This window comes from Peromyscus maniculatus, chromosome 2 (assembly GCF_049852395.1).
Source record: "Peromyscus maniculatus bairdii isolate BWxNUB_F1_BW_parent chromosome 2, HU_Pman_BW_mat_3.1, whole genome shotgun sequence".
Taxonomy (NCBI): Eukaryota; Metazoa; Chordata; class Mammalia; order Rodentia; family Cricetidae; genus Peromyscus; species Peromyscus maniculatus.
Window position 1 is genome coordinate 65,781,802 of NC_134853.1, and position 18,484 is coordinate 65,800,285.

An 18,484-nucleotide genomic window follows, 5' to 3' on the forward strand; every position below is an offset into this window, starting at 1 on the left:
GAAGAGTAAAGGGACAGTCATTACCATAGCTGTCATAAGGCTTGGGTTTAGTAGGCCAGCTGCAAGATGGTGGACTCATCCATGGATGAGCTGTTCACTAAGCCTAACCCCTCAGCATCTGCTGGGACACAGCCCGGGAAGACTTTAGTTAAAATTTACACTCCCTCCCAATATCCCGAGATGACAGATTCTGTGAAGTGTCGTGTTTGCCTCATTAAGGTCCCAAATCAAAGCACCAAATATCCAAGTTAGGGGAAGACCAGCCAATCTGGATGAGTTGCACGTTCTGGCAATATTTCCCCTGTGGGTTCGTGTTAGCGTCTGGCATACAGTAAGTAGATGCATAAAGCCTGTATCTCTTGGAGAGCGACTCCATCCATGTACTACCCATCTTTCTAGTCCTGCCCCCAATGTCTCCTCCCTCCCCAACCCTTCTGACCACTCAGGCCTGTGGTACACCATCAGCCCTGGGTCAAGGTTCTTAGCTTCTTCCCTGCCGGATGGGTCTTGCTGTGCTCTGTGTGCAACAGATACTCACGTGTGCATGCTTGATAACCAGCTTGCACACTCTAATACTCAAGTGTTTTCCAAGACCCTTATAAGGATCTGGAGCCTTGGCAAGTTCTCACATAGCGGTAACCTTGAATGGCATGGATAGTGTTCTGACAGACACCTTCTGTTAACTCATCAAATGTTTCCCAATTCAGGTAATGAGTTCAGACTGGCTCCCAGATGGGTTTTGCCACCTGCAACCTACAGGCGACAGGTCTGCCAGTTTTTAAAGTGCCTGGGGATGTGGATGTGGTAAGACTGGCCACAGTATAATGAGCATGGACAGGTTCCACACAAGCTCAGAAAGGGTTTCTCTGTGTTGCTCTGGCTGCCCCGGAACTCACTCTGCAGACCAGACTGGCCTCGAACTCACAGAGATCTGCCTGCCTCTGTCTCCCAAGTGCTCCACCATGCCCGGCTGATGTATTTTATTTTTAAATATGTACGTGCATGTGTGCATGTGTGTGCATGCGTGTGCACACATCTGAGTGCAAATGCCTGCAGACTCCAGAAAAGGGCATTGGATCCTCAGGAGCTGGAGTTACAGGCAGTTGTGAGACACCTGAGCCTAAGATGGGTGCTGGGAACAAAACCTGGGTTCTCTGCAAAAGTGGTATGTGCTTTACCTGCTGAGCCACCACTCCAGCCCTGCTCTGTCTTTTCTTATTTGTGGTTAAAATATTCCAAAATAAAAACATGGCACAAAGATTCTGTGGGAAGAAACTTGCTTTACACCAAAAAGGAACTACAGTGAGGTGCAAGTCTTCTTTTCAAAGGAGACCTTCAAATCTGGGGCCCCTCCCGTCCCCATGTACCATCTCACTAAAGTGCTGGGGTCCCAAGTGCACTCACTGCCACATCTGGCTTTGCATGGCTTCTGAGGTTCAAGCTCTCTTGCTTGCAAGGGAAATGCTTTACCCACTGGGCCATCTCCTTGGCCTTTCACAGGGGACACAGAAAGCCTGGGTAGGAAGTCAAAGTCAACCTGCCCCTCCATCCTACGCCATCTTACATTTCCCAAAGCTGTTCTGAAAATCCCAGAGGCTCTTTTCCTAGAGACTCTGCTAAGCACCTGTAGGGCCTACAAGAGCACAGATCTGAGCACAGGGGCTAGGTGGGGACCGCTCCCTCCTGGGTGCCAGTCCTTCCAGAAAGAGCAAGCACTGCCTTAAAACTGGAAGCAAGAGATGGCTCAGAGGTTAAGAGCACTGGCTGCTTTTCCAGAGGTCCTGGGTTCAATTCCCAGTACCCACATGGTGGCTCACAACCATCTGTAATGAGATCTGATGCCCTCCCCTGGTGTGGTGTGCAGGCAAACATGCAGGTAGAACACTGTATAAATAATAAACAAACAAACAAACAAATCTTAAAAAAAATAAAGATAAAAATAAAAAAACTGGCACCAAAGGCCAAGAGACCAGAAAGAGATAGGAACCATGAGCATTACCTGTTAAAAATGTCATCGTCTTCTCCTCCCCAGCCCCAATAATTATTAGGAAATCCATTGATGGCAAGAAACTGTTGTTTACTGAGAGCAGAGACACCTCCAAAATACTGAACATACGGCAGGCTGGGGAAGAAACACATACACAGAGCCCCGTGGTTAGTAAGCTTTGATCCCAAGTAATGGCTGGAACACACCAACTTTTTCCTGTCCATTTGAGACAAGGGGCTGTGTATCCCTGGATGGCCTACAACTCACTATGTAGATCAGGCTGGCCTTGAACTCACAGAGATCTGCCCACTTCTCTCCCAGGTGCTAGGACTAAAAGCACCTGGCCACATGAATATTTTTGAAGTTTTTTTCTTAGGCACTGGGAGAAAATCTCTGTTTAATTTGCTTCCTCGGCCCCACTTTAAAAGGCAGTTTACTTGCTCACCGTCTTTCCAAATCCAGCCCTGAACCAAAACGGTTCCTTTTGATGTTTAATTTGCTTTTATATCAGTGTTCAGATTATCTTAGAGACACACAGGTATGCAGAATCTTTCTTTCTAAGAGTACAGTACTGTACCTATGGTTACCTAGAAAACAGGTCAGTTACAGGGAGCCTAAGCAGTTCTTCTGCTGTGGCTCTGGAATCTGCTCTCTGTGTACCTAGTTCCTGCAAAGAAGTCCTCATTCAGGTGGCCCTGCCCACCGTCACACCATGCTTCTTTGTTCTTCTTGTCTGCTAATCTCTCTTTCTCCCAAAGGCCTAAGGGTTGAACACTAACCCTAACAATGGCAGCTACATCCCTGGAAAATGCCTCAAATTTTCTGCCTTATCCGATTTAGTAAGATATGAACCTACTTTTCCATATTTCCAAGTACTGTGACTGGGGGCGTCCACAGAAGCTGCCTAGTGAGACTTCACTCAGGGTCAGAGAATCTGAGCTTGTTTTACCCAGCAGGGCTGCATAATGAGATGATTTGGCCATGGGTGTAGTTACTAGGTGTTTTGAAGGGTCTGCACTTGGCTGTGCTTTTATTTTGAAAGGGGGAGGTCTTTTGCCTCTCTCCTTGGCATTGTATAAAGAGCCCTTTGGAATAAACCTCGAGGTATTGGGTATTGACCCAGGGCCCTCCCAAAGCCATCCTTTCTTATCATCTCCATCTATATTTCTATCTATCATTTCCTCATTCCTCTCACCTCCCCGAAAGAACCCTTCACAGGTCGGAGCTGGACTCCGACAGATTCCCACACCGGACACTGGGAGCTCTTGTCCTTCTATACCCTTTTATATTTTAACATCGTGATGATTAGGAAGGATCGACTGCCCCAAAGGCAAAGGTCTGTCCAAGGGCCCTCAAAAGGCTTCAGTTTCCTGTTACCCTACGTACAGCTCCAAACAACACTTAGGTTCCTACTAGACTCCAAAGAGACTGAGAACCATCACATAAACTGAGGAAAACACCAGCCAAACCACACAGAACACACACAACTGAAGATCAGTAATGGTTCCTTGTCATTTGGGAGAAGAAGTCATTTGTGGACAAAGGGTCTCACTTTATATCCCAAGCTAGCCTTGAACTCACAATTCTCCTGCCTTACTTGGCCTCTCAAGTGCTAAGGTTGTGCCTGTGTGTGTGTGCTCACTCACTAAGTCACCCAGGAAATCTTTGGACAGATGACCCTCCCAACCTCAGTCTCCCAATTGTTACAATTACAGGGACAGAACACCTCACTGGCTCGGAAGAGTGGCTGTATTCACACAGAGGCTATTTACACAGGCCAAGTACACTTGGACCCAACCTAAACCCAGGTAGCTGCAGTACAGATTCCTGGAGCCTCAGGTTTACTTAAGGAAGGGAAAGATAATGCTTTTCAAATATGAGTAATTCAAAAACATTTCTATGCTTAATGCAAACAAGGATGTCAATTGTGAAACAAAAATGCACATTTATTTACTTACTGACTTTGATTTTTTTTATCCTTTGCCTGCGTGTATGTCTGTGAGGTTGTCAGACCCCTAGAACTGGATGGAGTTACAGGCAGTTGTGAGCTGCTATGTGGGTACTGGGAATTGAAGCCGGATCCCCTAGAAGAGCAGCCAGTGCTCTTAACCGCTGAGCTATCTCTCTAGCCAGCCCTTCTCCCCCCCCCCCCCTTTTTTTTTTTTTAAAGGCAGGGTCTTACTATGAAGCTCTGGCTGTCCTAGAACTCAGTACGTAGCCAGGCTAGCCTTGCACTGTGGAGATCTGCCTGTCTCCGCCTCTGGAGTGCTGGGATTCAAGGTATATACTTTATACACACATATACTATGCCTGGCCCTTTGACTTTTAAGACTAAACAACTGACTGTATGGCTATGTTCCACACGTGCCAGTAAGGTCTGGATCACACCGCTGCCCCTACGGACAGGAATGTTTGGCCTCTTCACTAGCACTCTGAGAGAAAAGTTCGAGCCTCGTGTTTGAGCAGAAGTCCGTGTTCTTCTTGGAGACAGAATCATATTTCTTTGACGATGCTGAGGGACATCTGCCAAGATACCCAATCTCTAGACTCAGTGTGTATTTTGAGGGTCCACTTTGCTTCCCAAACTGTGGGGCAGAGGAGGGCAGAAGGTGAGGAAAGCCAGGCTCTGTTGGGAGCCCAAAGGTAAGAGCCATACTGAGCACTAAGACCTGTTATCAGGATACACAGTAACTAAAGACACTGCTGGATAAGTTCCTTCTCCAGCAATAAATGACTGCAGACTTTTAAAAAAGCAACCATGTCTCAGAGGTAGTGTTCTCCTACAGAGCCGAACAGCACTATGGAAGAACGACATTCGCTAGACCACACCTAAAATGCAGCAGGTCCGTGGCGGACTCTTGCTGAGAATGTCTTACCTAAACCCAAACTTGTCCATGGCAACAGAAATGTGCCGTGGCTGCGGAAAACACCTGTAGGCATTATGGTCGTCCATCGGAATGAGGTCCACATCACTGAACACGAAGCAGTTGTAGTCATAGTCCTTCAAGGCCTCTTGAAAGCCAATGTTGAGGAGCTTAGCTCGATTGAACATGGTGTCTCCAGCCTGGGGCAGAAACAAGAAGTAGTATCAGATGCCACAAGACCTTGGAAGGGAAAACTCAAAAGGATCAGTGACTTGTCTGCTACACATGGTCATTAGTTAACTGGCAGACTTCATTTTTCTGCCCTTACTGCACAGATCAATCCTGAGTGTCAGCTCTCCGAGTCAACAATCCCATTTCCAGGAACCTGTTCGGGAGACGGGCTTACATGTATGTGACAAACTGAATAATTTTGTCCACTGTGAAGTGTGCATCACAGCAGCGGATTGCAAACAGTTAGATAAGCATCCCTGGGGAACTGGTTCAACAAGTCATGCTCAGCCACATAATGGAACAGAGCTGCTAAAAAAAAAAAACAAAAAACAAAAAAACAAGGGCCAGGTGTGGTGGCACACACCTGTAACCCAGCACCCAGGAGCTTGAAGGATGTAGATTGTGAGGCTGAGACCAGCCAGGGCTAAACAGAAAATTCCAGAGCAGCTTGGAATACAGTAAGACTGTTTTACTCTGTGTGTGTGTGTGTGTGTGTGTGTGTGTGTGTGTGTGTGTGTGTGTGTGTAAGAAAAGGTGAAAAGGCATTTAAACATATGTCAGATGTTATTTATATTATTACATTATTACAAATAGACTCCAGGAACGAAACACAGGAAATAGTGAAAATTAGGTGCCTCTTCACCTCCACTCTCTATTACAGCCTGATTGTCATATTTTTTAACTTCTACACAGCTATCAGATCATCAACTAGACACTGCAGGGACGTGGTGAGGCCCACTCAATCCTCGCCCTCATGATACCAACAGTGTATAGCAGGAAACAGTTGGATACACATGACAGAGTTAGAGCAAAGAGCCTGCTTAGGTCTAGCTGATGGGCCCAAGTCCTTCATATTTTCATGACTTACCTTGTTTATTTCCAGTATTATCCATGAAAATATAAGTGTGCTAAAGAACTTACACTTCTGCTATTTATTCACCTAGTGCCTCACTGTCATAACATAAAAATGTAATAGTTGCTGTCAAGTTTGATGGAAGGATGGATGATGGATAGATGGATAGACGGACAGATGGATATGATGGATGGATAGATTAGATTGGACGGATGGAGAGACTGATCAACAAGTTTCAATGTACAAAGGCAGATGGTAGCTCTCTGTAGGTTCCTCCAGGGGTATCTGCTCTTACCAACTCCTGAGACCCAACGTTAGCAGGAATGGTCCCACATCGACCCTGCTGCCCTTTACACTCAGCAGCTTACAAACCCCTCCTGAACATGTGCTTTCATTCCAACCTCATAGGAGTGCCATGAAGCAGTGAAGGCCCCACACTTAGGAATCCTCGCTTACTAAGACTCTTTTCCCTGAAACTCTTGGAATCAAGAGAAGGGGCCTCCACTCTGAGTATTCTGTCCCACAAGGGCCTGGAGTCCATAGGTGAAAACTCCTCTCCCTGTGCCTGGATGAAAACTTGGAAACAGGCTGCCCATCAGGTAGATAACACAGGAACAAACTACTTAGAGAAAGGCAGGTACCAGGAAGTCAGAACACAATGAATGAGTGAAGGAAGCACTCAGCACACAGAGCTCCTTTCTCCAGTCCTAACAAAGCCCTTCGACCGTGCATAACGAGAAAGCTGTGCCAGAGGAACGCCCTGTTCTTTGGTTGCTCTTCCACAGAGACTTGACTGGAAATTCTGGGCTCCATTAATTCCAGGTAAGCCAGGGGGCAAAAAGTCCAAACAGTAGAAACTGAATAGGAAAACTACGAAGTTATTGGAACTACTGTTACTGTGACAACACACTGCTAATGTCTATGGGGGATGGCATGTGCAAGGCACAGAGTAATTGTTTCTACCCTTGTGGTGCATGGCTTGATCATCCTGACAATCTTTTAACAACCTTTGTCCCAGCCCAAATTACACTCTGGAACACGCAGCTCCATGACCACTTTTCTAACAAGTGAAAGGGACGTATTCCAGAAACCTCTAACCCCTCTACAGTATACTCTATGGGTATACTCCCATGATCTGGGTGGAGGTCCCTCGTGGCCTCCTCTGTACCACAGGACCTGCTGGCAATGACTGTTTGGTCTAAGCACGGCCTGAGACTAGCAGTGTACACTTTCTAGGAGCTAAGAATTTGGAACCATAGGCCATAAACAATCCAACGTGGAGAAGTCAGTCCCAGCAGACCTGCTTGAGCCCGTTTCCCTGAGGAGAGTGTGACAGACCTCCTTCAACTCAGAAGGGACCCTGGTGCCTGGACCACATTTAGAACTGGTCAGACAATTTTCTAAATAACTTGAACTACATTCTTCCTCCTATGCCTCCTTTCCAACTAGTGTGACCTATAAGAACCAGGAAGAAAGGAAGTACATGGTACATGCTAGCAGGTGTGCTGTGCCCACTAGGAACCTGAAACAGGAAGATGGGTAGAGTGTGTGTGTGTGTGTGTGTGTGTGTGTGTGTGTGTGTGTGTGTGTTCCTCTTCCTCTCTTGAGACTGCAGAAAAGTCAATCAAGTATTTTCTAAGTTTCTTTTGGTAAAATGCTTACCTTTCTTGGTAAGAAAGCATGACCAACCCAATTTTCTTTCTTCCTTCCTTCCTTCCTTCCTTCCTTCCTTCCTTCCTTCCTTCCTTCCTTCCTTCCTTCCCTTTCTTTCTTTCTTTCTTTCTTTCTTTCTTTCTTTCTTTCTTTCTTTCTTTCTTTCTTTCTTTCTTTCTTTCTTTCTTTCTTCTTCCTTCCTTTCCTCCCTCCTCCCCCCCCCCTCTCTCTCTCTCTTTTCGCTTGTTTCTTTTGAGACAGGGTTTCTCCATGTAGTCCTGGCTGTCCAAGAACTTGCTCTGTAGACCACACTGGCCTCAAACCCAGAGATCCACCTGCCTCTGCCTCCTGAGTACTGGGATTAAAGGCCCATGCTACCACACTTCCAATTATCTTTTTCTAAACCTCACTCCACCTCCCCAGAGGTGTGAAGACCCTTCCCCCAAGCCTCATTCCCACCCCTCCTCCCACAAACCTTCTGCTACTTCATTCACTCAAGTGCAGATTTCTCAAGCACCTAATGGGCTGCACACACTTTCACTCCAGTCTCTTCACTTGTAGCTAAGTGAATGGGCAAATCCTACCTCTGGCCTCGGTTTCCTGCTTTGTCACACGGGGATGATACCAGGTGAGTTGTAATAAATAAAACAGGGCACGAAAGTACCTTACCTAGTGACAATTCAGCTACTACCCCAATTATGGAAACAGGTTTTTCATCCTTCTGAAACTATCAAAATGATTCTTGAGTCCTGTGGCTGTTTTCCAACACTCTGTCTTCTCTAGTGTTTACGTTCTGGCCTTTCTTATCAGCTTCAAGTGTCCTCCTCGGGGCTGGAGAGATGGCTCAGGGGTTAAAAGCACTGTCTGTTCTTCCAAAGGCCCTGAGTTTAATTCCCAGCAACCACATGGTGGCTCACAACCATCTGTAATAAGATCTGGTGCCCTCTTCTGGACTGCAGGCAGACATGCAGACAGAAAACTGTATATATAATAAATAATTTTTTTTTTAAAAGGTCCTCCTCGATTCCGACTTCTCTGACAGACAGGGAATTTCTAAAAAGGATTCGGCTTTAACTGAGTTAGCCTGTGGCTCAAATGATTAAGACTCCAGCAGAAAAAGAAAGTGAGACTCTTAGACCCAGGTAAAGTGTAGGGATGCACAGAGTCTGGGGAAGGGGAGCTTTTCCACCCAAGCAAGTTTCTCTTTAAAACGTGACTCGGCTTTTTCTTTCTCTCTCTCTCTCTTTTTTTTTTTTTTTTTTTTTGGTCTGTTTTGGGTATTTTGAGACAGGATCTTACTGTGTAGACCCGGCTGGCCTCAAAATCACAGAGACTGAGTGTTGGGATTAAAGGCATGCCCCACCACCATGTCCAGCATGATTCAGTTTTTAAAGGTTGCCTTCTTCTCACATCTCACATTGGTAGACAAGACTTATAGTTACCCTTTCCTAATTAGAGGGAGAAACAGGAAGAAAGAAGAGAGGCCAAAAATAGCTCCAATCTCTAAATGACTGAGAAGCTGCAGATGAGAGCGGACTCTGGAGTGGGGGTGGGGGCGCGTGCAGCAAGGCATCAGATATATCTGTGAAGGCTGTGAGGAAATAGGAACATTTTCAAAATTACAAGAATTCAAAACAGAGACAGAGGTGGACCAGTTCACAGGCAGAGCGGAAAGTGGGCCCCTGCTGAGGTACTCGGAGGCTTTATCTTCATCTAGGCCACAGAGAGCCTTACACTGTGTTTCATCTATCAGGGGGGATTTGTGTCTCCATCCAAGCAAAGGCAGGGAGACAGCCAGTTAGAAAGCTGTTTTGTGATTCATGCAAGACAGGCAAGCCTAGGAAGTAATTAACGGTGAGCAAGCTCTGACTGAATCCCTCGTCTCAGGGCTCCAGGCTGAGGCTCCATCCACTTCCTTCTCATGCCCAGTCCTTAAGTATGTCCACTCCTAAGGGTCCTTTGGGGGAGAGGCCAGGACAGGTACCAGAGTCGAGTCTAGTCTCCAGGAAAAACTTGAGGGCAGCTACGGAGGGCGAGAGTAGACATCCCTTGACTGCAACAAAGGCCAGAGGAGCAGCCACAGAAAGCCATGGTTCACCTTGTCCATGTCCCGACAGCCTCTAGACTATTCATTCTGTCCAACCGTCCTGCCTGCCAGGACTGCAGGCCCAGCCACGTGTGTCAGCAGCAGCTCTATCCTGAGACCTGCCTGGCCAGCACAAGACAGCTCAACAACCAAGTGTTCCCAAGATCCTCTACTATGAATCACCGTATCCGTGATGGGAGGGATTTGGTTGCTGTGGCCCTGTTACAGAGCCACGCCCACTCAGTGACCCCCAGAGCCAGCTGCAGGTCTGCAGCCAATGGCACTGGCACTTGCTGACCAAGCCCAGAGTGACTTTCCATGCTTCCTCAGATGCCAAGAAGATCTCAGCTGAGAGGAGGCTCGGACAGCTTAGGACTGAGGAAGCTCTGACTGGGCAGCCCTGCAGGCCTCAGTGTGGACCTTAGAACAGCAGACAGCCTGGAGGTACCACCTAGGGGAGCAATATAAGAGCCCGGGGTTATACAAATGCTGAATGGGGAGGGGGTTAATATCTATTCTTGAGTTCCTAGCAGTTAGGTTCTAGTTTTTAGCCAAGATAGTGGCCTTGGGCTTAGATACAGTCTCCAACAAAACTTGAACCTGAGACTTAAGTTTTTCACCCAGTTCTCTGTTAGCTGAAGCAGTCACTCACAAGGATGAGCACACTGCTTTCCAAGAACACAGGTCTGAGGAACAGCACAGGAATCTTGGGTGATGTGTGCAGAGGTCAGCTTAGAACCACAGTTACACTGAGGCCATAGCCTTAGAAGGCTTGCCTCTTTCTGGGCCCAAGGCACAGAGACCTGCCGAATACAGCAAAAAGGAGGTACTAACACTTCCAGGAGGTGTAAGATGCAAGCTAAAATAAAGACTTCTCCTTCCAAAGCAACTTGTCTATTTGTATCAGTTAACTATAAAAACGTGTGAAGTATTTCTTAACAGACTATCCTATGTCTGAAAATCCAGTCTGAGAAAACAATCTTGAATGTAGAAACCAAGACAGAGTAAACCTGAGACTTGAGGATGTTTGTTACTGTTTATTAGACTTCTAATAAAAGAAAGGGTAATTATGGTAGAACTCAGTGATCAACTACTATGAAAGCATGGAAGTTATGAATATGGAGACTATGAAACAGCGTGGGAAGATGCTGATGATATGGAGCTGAAGAGAAAGGCAAGACAGAAACATTTATATAAATAAATATATATACACATATATATGTATATATACATACACACACATATATATACATACATATATATATATAACACACACACTATGAGCTCTAGCAGGGTGTAATCCATAACAGCGAAGTCTCATCAAGATAGAAACATTTATATACATACACTATGAGCTCTAGCAGGGTTTAATCTACAACAGCGAAGTCTCTCGGGCTCTGCACCATGAGCTGGCTTCCACTGATCTCGATGTTTTCCCAGCAAGCCCACAGCTGTCCTGTGCTTGTCTGGGAGAGCCCACAGCTGTCCTGAGCTTGTCTGGGAGAGCCTACAGCGGGAGGGCAGCACACTCACAGGCTTATTCACAGCTTCCCCTGGCCAGCAAGGCCTGTGTCGGATGTGAGAACATTACCAGGGTGGCCGTGGCCGTGGCGGCGGCGGTGGCAGCAGCGTGGCGGCAGTAGTTAGGATAGCAGCAGTAGGTAAGTCGACTTTTCTTTCTTTAGAGGAGGCAGAGAGGATAGAAGAGAAGGTGGGTGAAGAGTAAGAAGCCGCCCACAAATGGGAGCCTCTCCTTCAGTTTGCTTTGCTAACAGGATTAACAAGAGAAGGCAAAAGTCCCCCCACTGAAAGGAAAAAAAAAAAAAAGGCATATGCAAAAGAGATGGGTGTCAGGCAAACTTGGGCTGCAGCAGGGGAAGGACCCGTTCTGACTACCCTGTTCCAGGGCCAAGGCCAGTTAGCTGTCACTTTCTTCTTGTGGAACGAAGGGTGCATAGGGAAAAACTGACATTTCCCAGAATGACGTCTGGAGGCTATTCACTAGCAACTGAGTGCCAATAAGTGCTAGGATCCACTCCCCAGGAGGATCCACAGGCGTGGTCAGAGAGGGAGACAGCAGAGCAGGGGTGGCAGACTGCGGTGACACAAACTCTCAGCCTCCCCACACCACCTCTGTGCCAGCAAGCTGAGCTCCGACCGACCAGCCCAAGGAAAGGGAGGGTGAACAGCTGAGCCCTCCCCTGCCGAAGTCCCACCCCCCTAGCATCCACTGATGGGAAGAGGAAATAGTAGACAGAGGTGACATAGAGATAGATAATCAAGACAGAAGCCAAACCACGGGGGCCATACGGCAGCCACCCTCATCCTCACCACAACTGATGGAGTCCTGGAGGAGGACTGGAGGAGTCCTGGACCACTTGTCATGGGCTGTGGTCCAGGACTGGAGGAGTCCTGGACCACAGCCCATGACAAGTGCATCTTATTAACCTACATCAGGCCACAGCGGGAGGGCTGGAGGTGGCTCAGGGGTGTAGAATACCCGCTGCTCTAGGGGAGGACCTGAGTTTCGTTCCCAGTACCCACACCAGGAGGCTGACAACTGGCCATAGCTCGAGCTCCAGTGGATCTGATGCTCTCTTTCAGCTTCTGTGGGCATCTGCACTCATGTACACACAATCTCTCTCTCTCTCTCTCTCTCTCTCTCTCTCTCTCTCTCTCTCTCTCTCTCTCTCTCTCACACACACACACACACACACACACACACACACACACACACACACACACACACACTTTAAAAAAATCTTTGAAATAAACAGAGACAGAACAAGTCACAGACAGACAGAGCACCATCCTGCCGTCCTAGCCCAGGCTGGGCTCTTCCGCTTTCCCAAAGCCTGCTCAGCCAGGTCTGCCGAGAAGCATAAAAAGTGAGAAAGGTTCCCCGGGTCTCTGTGGCTACTGCACATAAGCCACTGCCCATCTCACCCGGGCAAGTGTCTGTGGTCCTTTCTGGAAACAAACACAGCACGTAGATATTCCTCAGCACGTCTGTCTAATCCAGCTCTGCTACAGGCCATGACATGCTTCCCTTTGCAGCCTTCACAGCAGGGACAAATGAGAGGCCCTCACTGGAGGAAGTCAAAATGCAAAGGAACACAAGAGACTTTGCTTTTGGCTTGGGTCTTGCTACGTAGTCCAGGCTCACCTTGTGTAGTCCAGGCTCACGCTGTGTGGTGAGGCTGGTCTCAAACCTGCGATCCTCCTCTTTTTTACTACAATTACAGGTATGAATCACTGACTATATCAAAATGACTGGCTCAAAAATGAGTTTTATGACCATGAACAAACACAGGGCTAAGGTACATTGCAACTTTCCCGGAGGGGAAGGCCACCCCGAGAGATGCATCACAGGCAGCCTATGCCCTAGTCAGCAAGGCACAGGAACTTCAAGGGAAGGGTCCTGGGGAAGGGCAGTGCCAGTTCTGCGAGGGTCATGGTCTGACCAAGCTAGGAAAGGAGACTTTGCTTCCAGCAGGGATGGACCCAGCAGAGAACTAGGAGCAGGCATCTTGAGTGTGGGTATAAATAAATGGGCAGGACACAAGGCAAGATACTCCACACTCCAAACCCTACAGAGTCCATATTAGACTGTGGAGGAATGGCATGGTCAGAGATGTGGGATAGAGTCTGGCTGGGGACTGGGAATCCAGGGCCAGGATGAGGCACAAAAAAGATGGCTGTCAAACCGGGCGGTGGTGACGCACACCTTTAACCCCAGGACTCGGGAGGCAGAGGCAGGGGGATCTCTGTGAGTTCGAGCCCAGCTTGGGCTACAGAGTGAGTTCCAGGACAGGCTCCAAAGTTACACAGAGGAAACCCTGTCTGGAGGCTGTCCCTTGCACCAAGTGGGTTAGGAACAGTGAGGAGGGAGAAGTCACCTCTACTTCAGGGGCTTCACAGAGCTACTGAGGTACAGGAAAGGAGTTTAAAACGTATCCAGAAAAGGCCAGTAAGGGGGGGGGGCGGTGAGGCATGGACAGAGAGGGCAGGGTAAACAAAGGCACGAGGAGGCAGGGACCAGTGTCTGGGTGAGGAGGACAGGCAGCTTGCCCATGGCACACTGTGTGAAGGGTGACAGGGAGGAAGTGGCAGGAGGGAGCTCAGGACCAGCCCCCAGGTGCTATCACAGCTAAGGTTTCAGATCACTCTGGCCCTTGCCTGAGGCAGTGAGGAGATTGTTGAAGGGTTTAAATGATGGACAGTCCCCAAAGCATCTTGCCTTTCCCTCCCTCCCTCCCTCCCTCCCTCCCTCCCTCCCTCCCTCCCTCCCTCCCTCCCTTCCTTCCTTCCTTCCTTTCTCTTAATTTAAAGTTGGTGCTACCAGGTGGCAACGGCTTCCCATTACCTGGCTTCGTTCTTTTCTGACTAAAGGATGAGAGACAGAATGCATCCCCTGTTTGCTGTATGATACCTTGACATTCATTTCCATGTCAAGGTCCATCCCAGGGCTGAACTTGGCTGGATATCATGTCTCAGAGTAGGACATGGCACTAAGTAGGATGTGCTGGGACTCTAACAGGACCCACCTGTGTTATGGCAAGAAGAGAAACAGAAACCCAAAGGACAAAAGCCAGGCTTGCTCCTCTGCAACAGCTGGGAAGCCCCCACACCCCACACCCCTCTGGCACACTGACTTTGAACTTTTAAGTTTCACAGTGGCTGGGGAGCCTACACTGAACGAGGTTAACAGCTTCCTACAGAGAGAACAACTATAAACCATAAAAACTAGTGGAAGTTCATTTCTGTGTGTGGGACTCAAGATAGAACCTTCCACTGAACAACTTTATACGGCATGGTCCCTGAGTCTCCCGAGTCTGTCCTCTGACTCACACCACTGTAACAAATAATCTTCTGACCCCACAGAGGTCCCAACAGGTGGAAGGCAAGCCCCTGACGTTGGTACTACATTGGAATAAAGCAGAGGGCAGGAAGAAAAACAAAGAATTTATTAGTAAAGTACCAGCCAGAGGCAAGAGGCAGGAAGGACAGAGGGAAAGCCGCAAAGGAAGGCAATAACAGCTAATATTTACTAAGGGCTAGCCACACAACAGGTGCTTCGCAGCCTGGAGAGGAAATACTAACTCCTTTTTTCTTGGAGGTGTCAAGGGCTTACGTGGCCTGCCCAGGATCACTGATGGGAAATGGCTCTCCAGGCATGAATGAGGCTTACTCCCAGCCCTGGATACCAGGCTTTGAAAAACACCCTAGGAAGAGGCTAAATGGCCTCAAAAAGTGCTACTGTGACCCAGTAGGAGGGCATTAAACGCAGTGTCTGGGGTGGGGGTTAGTGGCGGCCCGCTGTTATTTGTGACCAGTATGTGTCTTTGCTGGTTATTCCCTCTCTCTGAGTCTCTCAGCTGAGACACAGCAGAAAGCTCCCTCCCCGCCCTCTAGGCTCTAGGCAAGGCCGGGCAAACCGGGAAGGGAAAGCACCACATGACTTTTTTGCTTTTCTTCAGTGCTGGAGCTCGGAGATAAGGCTCTTAAATGCTTGGCAGGCATTCTACCACTGAGCTACAACCCCAGCTCCTAAAAAACAATTCTTTTCCTGCTACTAAGGTACAAGCGGGGAAGAAGAGAAAGGAGTTCCTGGTATCCTAGGGAGAGAGGAGGAAGTAGAGAGGGGGCTGGTTTAGGGTTGTTTTCACCAAAGTGTGATTCACAGAACACTCATCACTGGAGATGATTCTTGGAAAACAGCTCTGTCTAGGCTGGCTAGTTTAGGAAAGCTTCCAGGGTCACAGTGTACCAGGGCATGGGAAGCGCCGTGACAATGAGATCTGCCTTCTCACAAATTAGGAACCCCTGTGCTAGATTATCAGGGAACAGCCTTCTCTCCTTCCTCTAGACTTCCAAAGCATTGGGGCCAGGGGCAGGTGGCGGCGGCGGTGGGGAGTGGGGGGGTGGGGGTGGGGTTGTGTGTGGTGGTGGTGGTGTTGAGACAGGGCTTCTCTGTGTAGCCCTGGCAGTCCTGGAACTCGCTCTGTAGACCAGGCTGGCCTTGAACTCAGAGATCCGCCTGCCTCTGCCTCCCAAGCTCTGGGATCAAAGGTGTGCGCCACCACCGCCTGGCTCACAGCTTTTTTTAATTGTTAACAAACTGCTTCAGAGCAAAGTCTCACCTGCCTGGAGTGGACTGGGTGCTTCAGGATGGCAGAATCTTACAGTTCTTTGGAACTTCCCTATAGTAACTGAGTCAGCACCATGCCACAGGAGCCCTTAGCTAGATGGGCAAACAACTACCCAGCTTCCCTGAACAAACATAAAGCCCTTGACTTTGATGGAAGCAGAAAACAGTTAGCAATCTTACTACCTCAAGCAGGCTCAAAGTTGTTCTGGAAACAAAAGGGAACAACTGTCTTTTCAAACACATTTCAATGAAATCTGGCACACAGATAACTCAGACCTGTGAACGCACCTAAGAGATTACAGTATAAACATGAGTTTAAGTATTGGGGATAAAGCCAGGCAGTGGTGGTACATGCCTTTAATCCCAGCACTCGGGAGGCAGAGGCAGTGGGATCTCTGTGGGTTTGAGGCCAGCCTGGTCTACAGAGTGAGTTCCAGGACAGCCAGGGCTCCATAGTGAGACCCTGCCTCAAAAGAACCTTAAGAAAGGTTCTTAGGTCTGTCTGAGTCTCCAGGTTCTGGTGATAAGACAGGAAAGTCTTCGGCATTCAAGTCCTAAGCGGTTGACAGCCTGACACACACGAGCTGATGTGCAGTGGGAAACTGAGCCTCGTCCACATCACTCTCTGAGGCTCTTGAATAGGACTTTCCCTGACTTTTCACCATGACAGCCTCAACTTGGTATATGGTCTCTTATGGATGCCCCAGAAGAAAGATACTGTCCAGTTGGGTCAATTTCAAAGTTGTCCAAAAATCTGACACAAAAATGGATTTTTGGATATTTTTTTTTTGTAAAGTAGGAAGAAAAATACACAGTTACCTTAAAATGATAATCAGTGTTTCACTTTGTGATAATTAGACACAGTCTTTTTTTTTTTTTTTTCATTTTTGCTGGAAGGTTACTTCCAAAACCCAAACCCACCCTCCCTATTTCCAGGGCTAACAGAGTTGTTATCAATAAGCAAGCACACCATTTGGCACTCAGCTCACTGCACTGTTTTATAAGGGCAGCAGCAGTAGCAGGCAGGGTGGGGACTTCACTGTAAAATGTCACACTGTCTATGAAATCACTCCCTTCCCTTAGTACCGACTGGGCCTGCACTGGTGTACCCGGGTTCTACCTCCCTCGTCCCATCTTCCCAAACCTCACCTGGTTGATGACGTAGATGCCATAGTCCAGTTGCTGGCGCTGTAGGACTGGGTGCAAATAATACAGCCAGTATTTGAGGTGCTCCTGCCGGTTGCGGAATGGGATAATGATGGCCACCTTGTGAGGAGAAATACAGTCCTTGGGGGAGTAACGACCGCCCATCTTTACCTCTGGGTTCTTCTTTGCCAAAAGCTCCAGATCCACAGTAATATCAAATTCAATCGCCATGGGGCCAACTAGAGAGGTAGAAGGAAGAAGTTAGGCAGCGGCAGCACCCACCACGCCACAGACTGCATCAGCTGACCAGACCACAGCTACAGAGACAGCTCCTCCTGGAGGAGGGAGGACAGAAAGGGCATCCATGCCCACCGGTGATGTGACCAATTACCTCAGGAAATCCCTCGTTCCTGGAGCTCCTAGAGCTGGGCAAACCCAGGCCATCAGTTACCCATGGAACACTCCGAGCCCAAGAGACCCTCTCCCCCTCGGGTTGCGCTGGAAGATGGAGTCCTGCCCAGACTACTTGACGGCTGCTGTAGAGACTGGTGAGCACAGCTGAGGAAGCACTTTCTCACAAGTCTTGACTTGACGTAGCTCTGCCACCTGCCATCTGTGTGGTTCTGGACAAAGGACTACTACGGCTCTTTCTAAACTTAATCTAAGCAGGATGTGGTGGCGCACGCCTTTAGTCCCAGACTCAGGGAGGCAGAGGCGGGCCAATCTCTGAGTTTGAGGTCAACCTGGTCTACAAATCTAGTTCCAGGCCAGCCAGAGCTACACAGACAAACCCTGCTTCAGAAAATAAATAAATAAATAAATAAATAAATAAATAAATAAATAAATAAAACCTAACTAGACAAAAAAAAAATCTAACTAGAGAAAAGAAAGGAGGGTGTGGTGTGTGGGGCTCACACTGAGGATAGTGAGGAGGGGAAGGAATTCAACGGAGAAGGATGGAGGGAATGAGACCCCAGAAGAAAAAGAGGGGAACAAATGGGACATTCAGAAAGAACATCAAAAAAGAAAAGAAAAACAACAACAAAAAACCTCCAGGCTATGGTGGCACACGCTTTTAATCCCAGCAACCTGTGAGTTCAAGGCCAGCCTGGTCTACAGAGCAAGTTCCAGGCCAGCCAGAGCTACACAGAGAAACCCTGGAGAGAGAGAGAGAGAGAGAAAGAGAGAGAGAGAGAGAGAGAGAGAGAGAGAGAGAGAGAGAGAGAGAGAGAGAACGAGAACACTTCCTAATAGTGGCTGATAAAGTATATGAACCAAGAAGGTAAGGTCTGGATGACTCCAGAGTTTGTGTCCTCTGGTCAGAGAAATGGGCCAGTAAGAAAGTGATTGGCTTCGGGGGAAAGGCAGACAGTCGGTTCTGACATGGTGGCCAGGAACAGAGGCAAGGAAGGAGCCCGTGGAGTGCACCCAGTGGTCCAGGCTCACACAGGGACTCGGAGAGATCGAGGACCGCAAGCCCAGGCTCACAGTGCTCAGTGGAGAACTACCTGCC

The 18,484-nt window shown here is 48.2% G+C and overlaps 1 protein-coding gene across 1 annotated transcript in view; it reads right to left on the reverse strand.

The window, feature by feature from the left end:
* The window catches only part of B4galt1 (beta-1,4-galactosyltransferase 1), a 48,056-nt gene that overhangs the window by 1,825 nt on the left and 27,747 nt on the right, over positions 1-18,484 (reverse strand). Inside the window, exons 2-4 of the mRNA XM_006975333.4 lie at positions 16,975-17,210; positions 4,864-5,051; positions 2,000-2,122 (exon numbers count right to left, since the gene is read on the reverse strand). Of these exons, the coding sequence (XP_006975395.2) occupies positions 2,000-2,122; positions 4,864-5,051; positions 16,975-17,210 (547 nt within the window). The remainder of the gene's footprint in view (positions 1-1,999; positions 2,123-4,863; positions 5,052-16,974; positions 17,211-18,484) is intronic.